Source organism: Ambystoma mexicanum, chromosome 10 (genome assembly GCF_040938575.1).
Source record: "Ambystoma mexicanum isolate Mex_15411 chromosome 10, UKY_AmexF1_1, whole genome shotgun sequence".
NCBI lineage: Eukaryota > Metazoa > Chordata > Amphibia > Caudata > Ambystomatidae > Ambystoma > Ambystoma mexicanum.
In genome coordinates, this window is record NC_090932.1 from 1,461,982,885 (window position 1) to 1,461,997,379 (window position 14,495).

The 14,495-nt window shown below is 48.0% G+C and overlaps 1 protein-coding gene across 2 annotated transcripts in view; it reads right to left on the minus strand.

Moving 5' to 3' along the window:
• The window catches only part of CCDC63 (coiled-coil domain containing 63), a 680,572-nt gene that overhangs the window by 225,163 nt on the left and 440,914 nt on the right, over window positions 1-14,495 (minus strand). For both annotated transcript variants that reach the window (XM_069619536.1, XM_069619535.1), the window contains 2 exons: window positions 9,517-9,704; window positions 8,993-9,210 (listed from right to left, as the gene is read on the minus strand). In XM_069619536.1, coding sequence (XP_069475637.1) covers window positions 8,993-9,210; window positions 9,517-9,704 — 406 coding nt within the window. The remainder of the gene's footprint in view (window positions 1-8,992; window positions 9,211-9,516; window positions 9,705-14,495) is intronic.

Below are 14,495 nucleotides of genomic sequence, written 5' to 3' on the forward strand. Positions count from 1 at the left end.
CACAGCTCTGTGCAGGGTTTTTCAAGCATATGCAGCATCCACGACACGAAAGTCGGAATCGGGTAGCTCAAGATGAACAAGTGAAAAAACCCTTTATGGCGTTCAAGTTGTCCTTAGCACAAATATATAGTCAATTCTATGACAAGACAGGAGGCTCGCATTATGCTTATCTTTCTTTAATACTGCCAATTCAGCATTTTAAAAGTTGAACTTTAACTTTGTGTTTTTTGGTTTTGTACATAACTTATAAAAGCAAATACAAAAGTTACAAGTTTCTTATTAGAACAAAACATTTCTTCACAAAGCACTGTGAACTAGCACTCCCATGATCCTGAGGTCCTTCTGTAGTCCTGACCTCCTCTTTCCCACCAATCCGGGCATAGGTCGGGATATAAACACTCTCCCCCCCTCAGGTCCATTCCTCTTTCTTTTTGCTGCCATTGTCAAGATAAGTGTTGCCTTTTCTATTCAGTTCTATTGTTTAGACAGGAGATTTACAGTAATACTAGGGCATATGTCTAATTTTCATTGTGTATTGTGACAATAGTTACATAGTACAGGCTGAAGTGTTTCACCAATTCCAGCACACAGATTTTCTGTCAGAGGCGCGCGTGCCGTTCGGACTGCGTGTTTTTCCTTTCCTTTCGACGAGGGAGAGGCGGGGTGGAGCCGCGAGCAAAGCCGCTCGTTCCAGACAGCCACCCCGCTCTCCGCGTGTCAGTGTACGTGCGGCCGCGCCGCCAGACCCGCGAGGCTCTAGGACCCTGCAGCGCGGAAACCCGCATACGCGCGCAGGCATTCATACGGCTTGGGCCTCCGCATAACAGGGTTCTAGGACCCAGCAGAGCACAGCCTTCCCCTCAAGCCTTCCCAGCAGCCTCTCGGCTCTCCAACGTTCGTTTTAGTTTGCCGAGTGCAACGGAACGATTTGGAGAGCCGCGGGGAGTAATTTCAAAATCTTGCATCATAAAAAAAAAAAAAGAGAGAAAAGACAGTCTCTTGGTAAAACGATTGTCTATAGTGGACCTTCAGGAATCCACACAGAACAAAGCTAGAAAAGCTCAGAGAGTGGAAATCTAACTCGGATCTAGAACCAAAAAAAAAAAAAAAAAAAGGCTGACTCCCAAGAAGTTAGCTTTGCTAACATTACTATGGCTCACTCATCGCACCCAGGAGACTCCCACTCCACTACACCGGAATGGAGTGAGCAGGAGTGGGAAGAAGACCACGCATGCCAGGAAGACGATTTGTCCCTCAGTTTTAAGAAAGTACTGGGTGACTCTCTCACTCAAGCAGTCTCCCAAGGGGTGCAACCTTTGGCGCAAAGGTTGGAAATGCTAGAAGCAAGCATGGCTGAACAACGAGAGCAATTAGCAGCCAGAAAAAGATGGGCAGATAGCCCTGGGGAGGGAAACGTCAGCTGGACACCCTCGTAAAAGGGTTGACAAAAGGGGGTGTAATAAAGCCCGAGAGAGCCTGAAAGGGACAACGAGGTTCCCCTGAGACAGAGCGACCCTGTCGCCAGATTAAAAGAAGCTTTTCTAGCTAAAATGATCGAGTGTCATGATAGACCCCCTGCCCTAGGGGTGGACAATAGAAGGGATTACAAAGAAGGCTATGCCCCCGATGATGAAGGTGGCGAGGAGGAAGATTTGGTTGAACCCGTAACACATACCGTCCAGGAAGATGAGGACAACATCATGGATATGTTCGACCCGGAGGCGATTAGGCACCCTAAGTCATCTGAATGGGTGCCCTCGCCCAGGGTGGCATTGTATATGTCACAGCATATCAGAAAACCGCTGGACAGAGAAGTCCGATCCCGCATGCGATCGGAATGCCCACGACCAGAGCTGCCAGGAAGACTGGCAGATACGCCGGACTTGGACCCAAAGATGGTCACCTTTGTTACCAAATCCGTGCAAGACATTAGGAAAGGTGTTGATCGTGCTTGGAGAGGTTGCCAAGACAACCTCCTGGATTTGGCAGGACCGCTGGCAAAAATTACGGATTTGGTAGAGAAAGCGAAGGACACTGGTACTCCAGTAGACGTCCAAGCATTGGGTAGCTGGGCCCAGAGAGCGGTGTGCCTTCTAGGCAATGCCAACTGCGCACTATCATCTGAAAGGAGGAGAGGAGTTCTATTAAAGATTGACAAGAAACTTAGTGACCTGGCCACATACGAAGCCGGTGAAGGCACCAAAGGTCTTCTTTTTGGAGAAGCCGTCGCAAAGGAAATGTCCAGTTTGTGGGCACATACACAGCCCTCGAAAGAGCCCAGAGCTCGATAAGGAAGATTTTCCCTGGGTGTGTTTTTGCCAGGACCGGACGCTTTAGAGGTCGCTCGTCCGGTCGCTTCAATTATCAACGAAGGCCTCAAGGCCCACGCGCCCAATATTGGGAGGGCCGCCAACAAGATACCTTCTTTCCGGCAAGGGGAAGACATCCGAGAGGCCGCAGAGGGAAAGGTTCCTTCTGTCAGCCCAATGCAACAGGTGGTGAGTACAACAAATATTCCTATCGGAGGGAGAACTCTCCTTTTTCTGAAGCAATGGCAAACTTTATCAAGCGATGCTTGGGTCTTACAAGCAGTAGCAGGGCTGCAACTACATTTCACAGACACACCCGTACAAGACAGAGAGCCCTTTCCCATTCACATGGCTCAAAACAAGCAAGAGCTTTCACACAGCGAGTTGATAAGCTTAGCAAACAAAGAAGCGATAGAGCGCGAGAGCATATTAGATCAAGGTTTTCTCAGAAACATCTTTTTAGTGCGCAGGGGGAAAAGGTTTGTCCCATCATAGACCTGAAAGAGCTGAACAGCTGGTTGGAATACAATGATTTCAAGATGGAAGGCATTCACCTCCTTCACGACCTATTGCGTTCAGGAGATTGGCTAGCTCATCTAGACCTCAAGGACGCTTACCTAACGATTCCGATAGCAGCAGCCTTTCGGAAATATCTGAGATTCAAATGGGGAAAGGAGATCTGGCGCTTCACATGTCTTCCATTCGGACTAGCGTCAGCCCCTTGGGCCTTCACGAAAGTGATGAAACCAGTAGCAGCGGCTATCAGAGAGAGAGGTATACAGATGATCATCTATCTAGACGACATCCTAGTGATGGGATCCAGCAAGAGTACACTCACGAGGGATGTACGGTGGATTTTCAATTTCCTATCATCTCTAGGTTTCTTAGTGAACTTAGAGAAATCGCAACTGGCACCAGTTCAGAGACTAGATTTCTTAGGCTTCACCATAGAGACAGTGAGAGCGATCTTGGAACTCCCAAGCCACAAAGTAAGAGCGATAAAGAAAGAGCTCAGAGCAGTCATAGAAAAACAATCTATTTTTCTTCGAAATCTGGCCAGAGTAGTGGGGCTGCTAGCGGCATCCATTCAAGCCATTTTCCCGTGTCCTTTGCACTATCGAGCGTTGCAGAGGTTGAAGATAAAACATCTCCGCGGAGGATTAAAATACCATCAAATAGTGGATCTAGATCAGGAAGCCACAGCAGAGCTGCAATAGTGGCTAGAGAATATGGAAGCCTGGAACGGACGAGCGATTTTCGGAGACGTGCCAGGGCTGACCATAGAGTCAGATGCGAGCAAGTCAGGCTGGGGAGCCAGATGCGTGCAGATTCAGACAAGGGGAAATGGTCGGAGGACGAGTTGAGCCTCCACATAAATTGCCTCGAGCTTCTAGCGGGCTCTTTTGCAGTCCGAGCGTTTACGAAGGACAGAGTGAGATGTTGCGTTCTGCTCAGGATGGACAACATCTCAGCTGTCCGCTACGTCAACAAACTAGGAGGAACGAGATCCAAGATGCTGGCAGAGCTAGCGAAAGATTTCTGGCATTATTGCCTACAGAACAACATTGCAGTAACCGCAGAGTATCTTCCAGGGAATCAAAACAGTATAGCAGACTGGAATTCTCGATATCTTGTAGACTCCAGCGATTGGAAGCTACACCCCCTAGTGTTCAGGCGACTACAAGAGATATGGGGACCCCTGGGAATAGATCTATTTGCCTCCAGGCTGAATTCGCAAACTCCACAGTATTACAGCTGGAGGATACATCCGGGTGCAGCGGGTACAGACGCCTTCCTGCAGCCATGGAACGGAGCAGTCCACTACGCCTGTCCCCCATTCGTGATGATCACGAGAGTTCTAGCCAAAGTCCGCAGGGACAGAGCAGAACTGGTGATAGTGCTACCTTGCTGGAGATCACAGGCCTGGTTTCCAGTAGCGATGGAACTTTCTACAGATTTTCCGAGGATAGTTCCGAACAGGCAGGATCTTCTACTCGATCCGGTCGGTCGAGCCCATCCGCTGATAGAAGCGGGATCTTTACAGCTCATGGCATGCAGGGTTTCAGGGAGAGATGGAACTTGCCAGGAATTTCGGAACTCGCTGCAGATTGTATCCGAGATTCCTGGGCGCCTTCCACCGTTAGAAGCTATAACACAGCTTGGAACGGTTGGTCAAGATGGTGCTCAGAACGCAGTTTGGATCCCATTTCAGCCCCTTTAGTGCACATTCTCAACTTCCTAGCTTCCAAGTTCCAAGAGGGCTGTCCCTATAGAACTATAGGAGTGTACAGATCAGCAATTTCAGCGGGCCATAGCAGATTGGAAAATAGGCCAGCAGGAGAACATCCCGCTGTGCTGCGTCTCCTCAAGGGCATGAAATTGCGAAGGCCGCCAGAACCCAAATATGCAGTTCTGTGGGACGTCAGAGAAGTGTTCCAGTTATTCCTGAGATGGCCTGAGAATCACGCTTTGTCCCGATCACAATTGTCAGGCAAATTAGCTATGCTTCTATGCCTCGTAGCCTGCCGGAGAGTATCCGATGTTAAAGCATTAGAGATTGATAGAAAGATATTTTATCCAGAAGGAGTAGCTTTCACGATCGTTAAAAGAACTAAGACCGATTCCAGAGTGATTTCCTACCCATATTTTACAGAAAATAAAAAACTATGTGTAGCGCAATGCATCAAAGATTATGAAGCAGCATCCGTGCAGATAAGACCATGGGGCGTAACACAGTTGCTAATAGCGCGTAGAAAACCCCATCACGCGGTAGCTACAGCGACCATTGCGAGGTGGGTGAGAGAAGTGATGCAATGGGCTGGCATAGATTTAACCTTATTTGGGGCACATTCAGCTAGAGGGGCAATGGCTTCTAGAGTGTTCACAACAGGAGTATCATTGCAAGACATTATGAAGTCAGCCGATTGGTCCTCGGAGTCTACCTTTAAGACATTCTATTTCAAATCTGTATCTGATATACCGAATAGAGTAATAGGAAGCTTTGAACAAGCATAATGCGAGCCTCCTGTCTTGTCATAGAATAAAGATTGCCCACGCTAATAGATCAGGAAAGTCTTCATTCTATTAAAGACAAGGAGGCGAGCATTATATCCCACCCGAATTCACTGAAATGGATATGTTTATATATTATCATGTGCATGTGGAAATGTGATAAAATGTGTAACATTGGAATACAGGCCCGCCCTCATGTGAATGTCTCTATTTTTCTTAGGAGACGACCAGAAAACGTCCTGAGCGTGTTGGTCAATGAGCGGCTCTTATACTAGCAAGTTGTCCCTGTTGGACCGTTTGGATGCGTCAGCTACGGAACAACACAGTTCTGGTGTCACGAGTTGAACAGTTGGAAAAGTTATATGGCTTTGTATCTGATGGCAAATAAAGAGGAATGGACCTGAGGGGGGAGAGTGTTTATACCCCGACCTATGCCCGGATTGGTGGGAAAGAGGAGGTCAGGACTACAGAAGGACCTCAGGATCATGGGAGTGCTAGTTCACAGTGCTTTGTGAAGACATTTTTTGTTCTAATAAGAAACTTGTAACTTTTGTATTTGCTTTTCTAAGTTATGTAAAAAACCAAAAAACACAAAGTTAAAGTTCAACCTTTATAATGCTGAATTGGCAGTATTAAAGAAAGATAAGCATAATGCTCGCCTCCTTGTCTTTAATAGAATGAAGACTTTCCTGAGCTATTAGCGTGGGCAATCTTTATTGTTTTGCTAATTTGTATTAAAAGGACAGGAAGGTGTTGCAAAGTAATCTTCCTTCAGAAACATGATCAATAACCCTCACTGAACCCCATCCCCCCACAATATAACAAAAATAGCCTGTAATAGCCACTGTTCCTTGCTCACCTGGCTTCTATTTACTACCACGTCAAGGCCTGCGAGCAGCAGTGACAGAAGTACAAGGGTAACTAGAAGGCCTGTGGAGTTTGGTAGGAGTGCTGAATGTTATAGGGTACAGTCCCACTTGCAGTCTTCTCTGGAGGTAGGTGGCAGCACTGAATGTTACAAGCTGAAGTACCACACAGCGGCTAGAAGTCTGGCGGAGATTGGCGGCAGCACTGAATTTTAGAGGGTGCAGTACCACACACAGTGACTAGACGTCTTGTGGAGGTTGGTGGCAGCACTGAATTTTGCAGGATGCTGTACCACACACAAAAGTTGCAGGGTGCAGTACCACATGCAGTGCATTGACTGGCAGTCTTGTGGAGCTTGGTAGCAGCAATGCATGTTACAGAATGCAGCCCCATAGGCCGTTATTAAGTAGCCTGATTCAAGTCCTATCGATCCCCTCTAAAAGCATAACAATTTGTACTATTATTATTTTGATACATTGATATTATTTTGATGTGGGGCTCAGTGGGCCTATGCATACACTACAGGGGCATGTGTTTGAAATTGTGGCTACGGGTTCAAATCAAGGCAGATCCACTCAGTGCTTCATCCTCCTGCTATCGATAATTAATGAATTAATCTTTTATAGCATGCTTAATACTAGGGGACCAGTCTCTAAGCGCAGGAAAGGGATTCAAACCTATGTTACTCTGCATTGTCTTTCTTCCAAGTAAAGCGTGTTTCCCCTAATCTAAAATGAATACATTTGAGTTGGGTAACAAACATCTGTCATCTGTAAAAATACTCCACTAGGTGTGAATATGAGCTCTACAAGTACACCTGTTATGTTATTTGTATTATTATTATTCAGTATTTTAAATACAGTACACAGGTGTTTTACAATCACACATTTCACAGTAGGAAGTAGCAAAGAATTCAATGTGTGTCCCCAAAGCAACATGCTTCCAGTGGGGAACTCGAGTATGATGTGTTTTAGGGCTAAAACATTTAGAAGATAATTATTCTGGACGACAAAGAATCATAGAGGGGAATGTGGATGAAGGCAGGTGCAGAGTATTCCATAGAGGAGTGGGGAGTTGTGCATGCTATCAAGATTGTTCCAGGGAAACAAGAGCAATAGGAGGACGCATTGGAGCCTTTTCACTGACATGATTGAGGAACAGTGCAGCAAGCGGGGAGCCGCGAGATATGCAATGAGGGATTTTAGGTGTAAGGTAGCTTCAGTGTTCAGCATGCAGGACTCAGGCCTCAGTGCCAATAAGGCCGACTCAGCTCTTCACTCTTTGGAGGACAAAACATTGAGAACCATGAAAAATTGGACAGTAACAACTGTTATTGCAGCACTTTGAAGCAGGAGAAATCGGTCATGACGCGTGCCAGCATGGCATTTTTAAGTAGTAGATATCTCATTGCTCCAACAGCGTGCAAGGGCAAGAAGTACAGGGCTGACAGCCTAGCCCATCTGTAACACATGAGCCTGATGCAGCTCTCCCAGGCCTTGAGGTCAAAACCAAGTTACTCCAGAGAAGGTTGAGGGGTACACTGTAGGTTTCTTGCGGTCTTAGCTAAAATATCTAGGTTTGCAGAGGTTCGCATCAGCCCAGTCATTTAAAGCAATAGCCATGTACTGTTTCTTTCCGGAGATCTTGATGGTTGATGTAAGCTGAATGTGTGATAACAAACCATAGTGTATGCTCCCAGACCCAGGAAGGAAGTGGCAGATAAAAAGGAGGCTGTGGCTAGGCTGTCAATGGCATTGATGCAGGGGGTGTGTGGGTCATGATTGTTCCTGTGCATGACGATAAGAATGGATGGAACCTGCAAATGAATCAGAGGTGGGCAACCTGCGGCTCTCCAGATGTTTTGGACTGTGGCTCCATTGATCTCTCACCATTGACTAAGCTGGCTGGTTTTGACATATGAGGGATGTAGGCAAGCACATACGGCGAGCGGCAAGTAGCCTATTCCTAGAGTACCAGATTCTGAGGAGCATGAACCTGTTGGGGGATCTCATTATTTTGCAATTACCCAGTCAGTAGTGGTAAAGAGAGGGAGGGGCAGTGCATGTGGACTAAGATACCACCAGAGGCCGGGCATCGCTTCACATCTATAACAATGGCAAACAGAAACATTGAAGAAAACAGATCATCCTTAGGTAGAAAAGGCCAATTATTACTCAAATTACTTCACCTTTCTATGGAAGGCAATGTGTGAATGTTGCTTTTTAACCAATGGTGATCCGTCCAGGTTGCATTACACTGTTGTTCAGCTTGTCTGTGCCATTACAGAAGGTGACTCGCCATATGCAATTCAGACTTCCTCATTCCACCAAAAGGAGCAGTCCAACCAGAACTGCTAGGCCATGTCCCCTTTGCACAAGAATACAAGCAACCCCAAGCATGTTTTGTCTTGTTGGACCTCATCAGCAATCTGCACCTTGAAAGCCCAGGCACAGTGAATAAAGTGCCTACCTCCCTACCTGTCTCACTTACGAATACTCTTTGAAAAGCTATGCATGGGGAAGTGAATGTTTGCTTCAATGCTTTTTAACCTCTGGGTATTCGTTTAAGTAGCATTTCATGCCATTGTTTTGTATCTGGTCTGCACCATTACAAAAGGGGGTCAACCAACAGATAATCAGTCTTGACCCCACCTCACCTGCGGGGGGGAGCAGTACAGCCAGAACTACTAGACCCCGTTCCCAAGCGGCCCAATGGAGAGTTACACGCTGCTAATACAGCAAATCATTGCAGAGAGGCATCAATGACAAATGCAAGGGTTTGATGCAATGGGAGGTGTGGCTCACCTCGACGTTTTTGATCCTCTCGTACAGCCTATCCACTTCGTTGTGCATCTCGTTGAGGTAAGTGAAGGAGGCAAAGTTCCTCTCTTCCTGCTCAGTGAACTCGGCTATCAAAGCATCTGCATCTTCGTGGCCACTGGGTTTGACCAACTGGTTGTAAACTGTTTGGTAGCTCTCGAAGAGGTCGCCCTTGGCCTTCCTGGCTTTTTCCTCAGCTCGAGCTGCACAGAAAAAGATCCACAATGAAAACTAGTTTACTAGAGACACTTAGACATTCTAGTAGTTTGCCATATGTTTGTAGGTAAGGAATGGGAAATTATACTTGGAAGGGAATTCTGGGATTTTTACCAACTGGGCACACATGGAAAGGCCATTGGTGTTGACCCAATATCCTCATTTATTTACATAAACATATTCAGAGACCATATGTCCATTACTATTACAAAATCACAAACATGTCTGCCGGTGCTCATGAAAGGACCACAACAAACTGAGTTTCAACTTTTCACAGTGCACGTGTGCAGTACCTTCCCTTTTCCTGCGTATTTCCGCTTCTCCAAATTCTAATCGCTCCGAAGATTTGATCTTCATAAATTCCTTTAGTTTTTTCTCGTGTTCCAAGTTGCGGATGAGCTCTGTGAGCTCAATGTTAAAGATGGCAATGTCCTTGGCTCGCCGCTCTTTCATGGCCGCTATCCTTGCCTCCGCCTCCGTACTAAGCACAAAGAGAGAATTAACATAAATATTCATCTGCTTATAAACGTACTTGATTTATCTGAGACACCAGGCCCCCATGAAGGTAAAAGTATAGAAACCTGGTTTTCTGGATCGGTCCAAAGTCACCAAGTTAGATTGAAGTTCTGACAAACAGTATTCATTCTACTAACATATGCTATGCAAACATGTCTGCAGAAATTCAGGCTGCTCCTGGTGTGACTTTAAACAAAACAACGTCTCCAAATGACCTTGATACAGTAGAAAACAATGATGCATACGATTTGGCCGTGCACAATAGTTGCGGCTGAATTGACCGTGGTCAATTCGGTGCAAAGACAATTTTGCCGTGGCCAAATCCGGCCAAACTTAAATCCTTCACAACCCCCCAATACATTCCCCCACCCACAACCTATTTACCTTTTTGGCATCCGCTCATCTTCTGACTCTGCGGAGTCGGATCCGTCCCTTCCACCCGGGTCAGATCTGACACTGCAGGGTCCGCTTTTCTTTTTTTCTTCCCGTCCCCCGCCTCCAAACCTCCAGAAGCGGGGGACACCCCGCCACCCTTAAATGCCATCACTACCAAACATGGGGATCGGGGGTCACCCCATAACCCCCGCTCCCCATGTCTGGTAGCAATTACCCAATCTGATCATTTCCAATCGATCGAATGGTACTGGCCGTATTCGGCCAGATTTAACATATGATCAATTGGAAACTATCAGTTTGGGTACCAAACGAAAACAAATGTTGAAAGTCATTCACCACTGTTGTGTCATCATCATAGTTGTTATGGGGTCCGGCTATTGGCATCAAGCCAGCCCCAGGGGTGATAGGTACATCAGCAACCTGGAGGCCCAGTGCCTCAGAAGTTTGCCTGGGGCACTCTCTCTTATGTGGGGTCAGGGCGGGACATAACCAGACCATGCGGACCCTAGCCACCTTGCTGGCACAAGGGTCCCATGGCATCATGGCCTACAGCCCCGTGCTCACACGGTGTGGGCCTGCAGGCCTAAATGAGACATGGACTCAGTCATTACCTTATGGAATCTACAGCTGTTCTGAGGCGCATGCCCGCAGCTGCTCCTTTTATTAGTCAGGGCCCATCTTAAAAGGGCAATACACATGGGAGGGCCACACATAACACTGTCCATCTTAAAAGGGCAATAAACATGGGAGGGTCACACACCACACTCCTTCTTTTTATAACAAACAAACAAATGTAACTGAAAAACAAACTGACCCCCCCCCTGCCCGTAACAGAACAACAATACTTTCACCACTTCGGAATTGTAGGATTGACCAATCGTGGGATGAACCATTGACACATACATGGGGACTCAGGTAATTGCAGACATATAATATATACTAAAGACTCTACATATATCCAACAGGTGACAGGTTTGGCGAACTGCTGATGGTATATTGGCAGTTTTACCCCATCTTAAAAGACCCTTTATTCAACTGGGGTACTTAGAACTTCAACCAGTGATGACGCCATGGTTAGCTGCTGGCACAATCTAGAGCATGCCTACAAACTGCGGGAAAACAGCTTTGCATCCATTTGGACTGGGGCCACTTTAAGCATACATAACTTCCATGCAGGCTCACAGCATCAAAACAGATGATCAGTTCACTTCACCTCAGTTTCCGTTCAGGGTCGTCACTATCATGGGTCAAATTCCGTTCATGGCACAGTTGAAAGGCCGGCAAAGCCACACCTAGGATCACTAGGGGCAACATCGGCTTAGTCCCTTGCTGTTTGGGCAAGCAGCTTAATACAGGTAAGAGGGTGGCTAGGCTGCGCCACATGATGTTGACAAGGCATGGGGTGACAGCAGATTGGGCAGGGTAACATCGGTGGCAAGGTGTCAGGCCACTTGCACTTCCTGGAGCGGCACCAGCCACACACTTTCCCCCCTTTTTCAGGGATTGTTGCCATGATACTGCCAGCTTTAGGGGGCACACAAGCACTTGTGTGAGCCGCAACCCGCTTTCCTGTTTTGATCGGCATGTGCTAGTTTGTTCCTTCCCTTCTTTCAGGCAGGAGTCACTGATATGGATGATAGGGCAGCGGTCCTGGCCAGTCCCAGCGTACCTCTTTCCTGGCAGTAAAGTTGGGCAGGTGATGTCCCAGTTCGGGGGCTGGCAGAAAACCTGCACACAGGTCCACATCGGCCTGGTCCATGGGTGGTCGGGCAGGCCGGGCGACACTGGTGGCAGAGTGTCAAGGACTCGCCACATTCCTCGCTCCCCCAGGCAGCAGCTGCGGGCAGGATGCTGCCAATATCAGAGGGCGCACCAGCACTCTTACAACAGTGCAAACCTCATTGGCTCATTGTACTTCTTCTTGATGGCGGGTGTGGGTCAGCGAGACGTTGTTTGGCCGGTGTTTGTGCCCTCCCCGACTTACACGTGCAAGAAAATAAAACAGACACACCCCGGGCGGGGAATAAGGCAAAGAGAGCAGGCTGCGAGAGTCCAAGGAAAAGTTTATCTAGATCTCTGAGAGCGCTCTGGCAAAGTTAATGTTACATCACATTATATAGGCACATTGTCATATCTAACATATGATGCTACGTTGGACCCGGATTGGTCAGCCAGGGTGGTGTCTTAGGTGTGGGCATTATCTCTTCCTCCTGGTTGGTTGGCGGGAGGTTGGACGTCAGATATCTGTGCTCCGAATGGGTGATGGTCAGGTCACCGTGAAGCAGGGTGGTCACTATCTAAGCTAATGAATACATCCTAGATAATGCATGGACTAAATAATGGTTGATCAAAAGATCCTCAGTAGTTTATCATGCCACTATACAAATCACATAGGTGTCTATATCATCTATAACATTTGGGTTATGCAGGTCACAGGTTTAAGGGTCTTGACCACTATAATACTCTCATTGAACTGTGGGGTTAGTCTCACAAGAATCTCAGGTATGTGGCATTTGTTAGTATTAGGCACGATATACTGCAGCAGGGGTCTAATGTTAGTTGGGGGTCTGTTGGGTGGGCCTCATAGCATGGTCAGTGGTCTGGCACATGAAAGGAATATCTTGCAGGGACACAGGGTCAGAATGGCAGTAAGCTTCCATTGGCGAGGGTGCGGGGGCAAGGACACGTTTGTGGAGATGAACGAGCTATGTGCTTAGTTCATGCTGGTTCACATGCAGGACAGTGATCTCAGAGGAAGACTGATGTGATACATTTATTCATTGTTGCAAAAACCTCTGGATTCAGCGTGAGAATAGAGCCGCAGAGTTTTCCAGTCAGAGTGGGAACGAGGGTGGGGGCCGTGTGCTCTGAGCCTGGCTGCTGCGGGGAAAGGGAGAGAAGCATTTCGTACTATCGCAGTGAGGCCTGGTCACCAAGATGGAGTCGAAAGGGGTACAAAAATGGATGCCCCGTGTCCTGCTCAGTGGTCCCATCTACGCGAATGTAACCCAAAGTTAACATCGCATAAGGGCAAGGGGCGAACCCACCACTGGAGGCACTTGGTCCAAGCTTTGTACTGAGAAGTGAAGGCAGAGAGGGGCCTGCTGGCCCCTCACTCCCACACACCGGGTACAGGTGGCAGGGTGTCTGACCCATTTCTACTCCCCCAGGCTGGAGTCACATTGCAGGGCGGGGTTGGCAGCATGTTACTTTTACATGAAGGCCTGAGCCAGTCCAGTTCTGTATTGGGCCTGCGCTTCTTCATATCTACTTTCTCTTTCGTCAACAGACATTGAGAATCGCCCCAGGCACACTATGTTCGCCTATTTATTTTTATTTTCTTGGCAGTCACCGTCCCCAGCCCGGAGTGCAGGAGTAGCACCAGCATGGTAGGTGTAGGCAGACGTGGTCACTGGCAAGGCAGGAAGCAAACCTATTCTGATGGCTGGGTGTCAGGCCACTTCTTCTTTCTCCTGGCAGTACAGTTGTGTCGGTGATGTCCAAATTCAGGGGCTCGCAGCAACTTGCACCCGAAGCCACATCAGCCTGGTCCTTGGATGGTAGGGCAGGCAGGGCAACACTAGTGGCAGGGAGTTGGTACTGGTGGTACAGTATCTGAAGCCACCCACTCCCCTCCCCCACGCAGGAGTTGTGGGCCAGACACTGCCAGCAGCAGAGGGCGGACAAGCACTCAGCCATGAGCTGCAACCCTCCTGTGTTTCTGCCACAGGCAGATGCTAGTTCCGTTCTTCCCTTTTCTTTATCTCTCACTGGAGCCGTTGCAGATCACACACACGCTTCGTTTCCCCATGGTATGTTGGTTCTTTACCTTCCTTTGACTCACCGCCGTTGTCCCCGGGATCTGCAAGGGCCATATGCGCGTTGTAATGTCGCATCACACTGGAGCACTTCATCTTGTCATTTGCTCCAACGTGGAGCACTCCTTTATTCACTGCATTGATGGCCCAGGAGCTTTAGATGAAGGCAACCACTGTTTTCTTCCTGGAGCACTGCATGTTTATTTTTCTTCCACTGCCCCGGCATGGAGCGCTGCTCCATTTACCTTGCTGCCACATCAAGACCACCAATACAACAAATGCTGATGGGCCTGGGACCGGTGGTCTCACCACACAGCCTCTTTTCTACTTCATACAGCTCCGGCATGGAGCGATGTTGCAGTGCTTCACCGCTGATGGGCCCGGGGACTACCATTCTCTCCTCTGAGGCCTGAGCTGCTGCATACCTCCACCGCTCGGCGGCACGGGTATGTCTGGTAGGGGTGAGCATCTCAACTTCGATACTGGAGCAAAACACTGTTCACCACCGGGCTCAGCTATTAGCTGTAACAACACACTGCTGG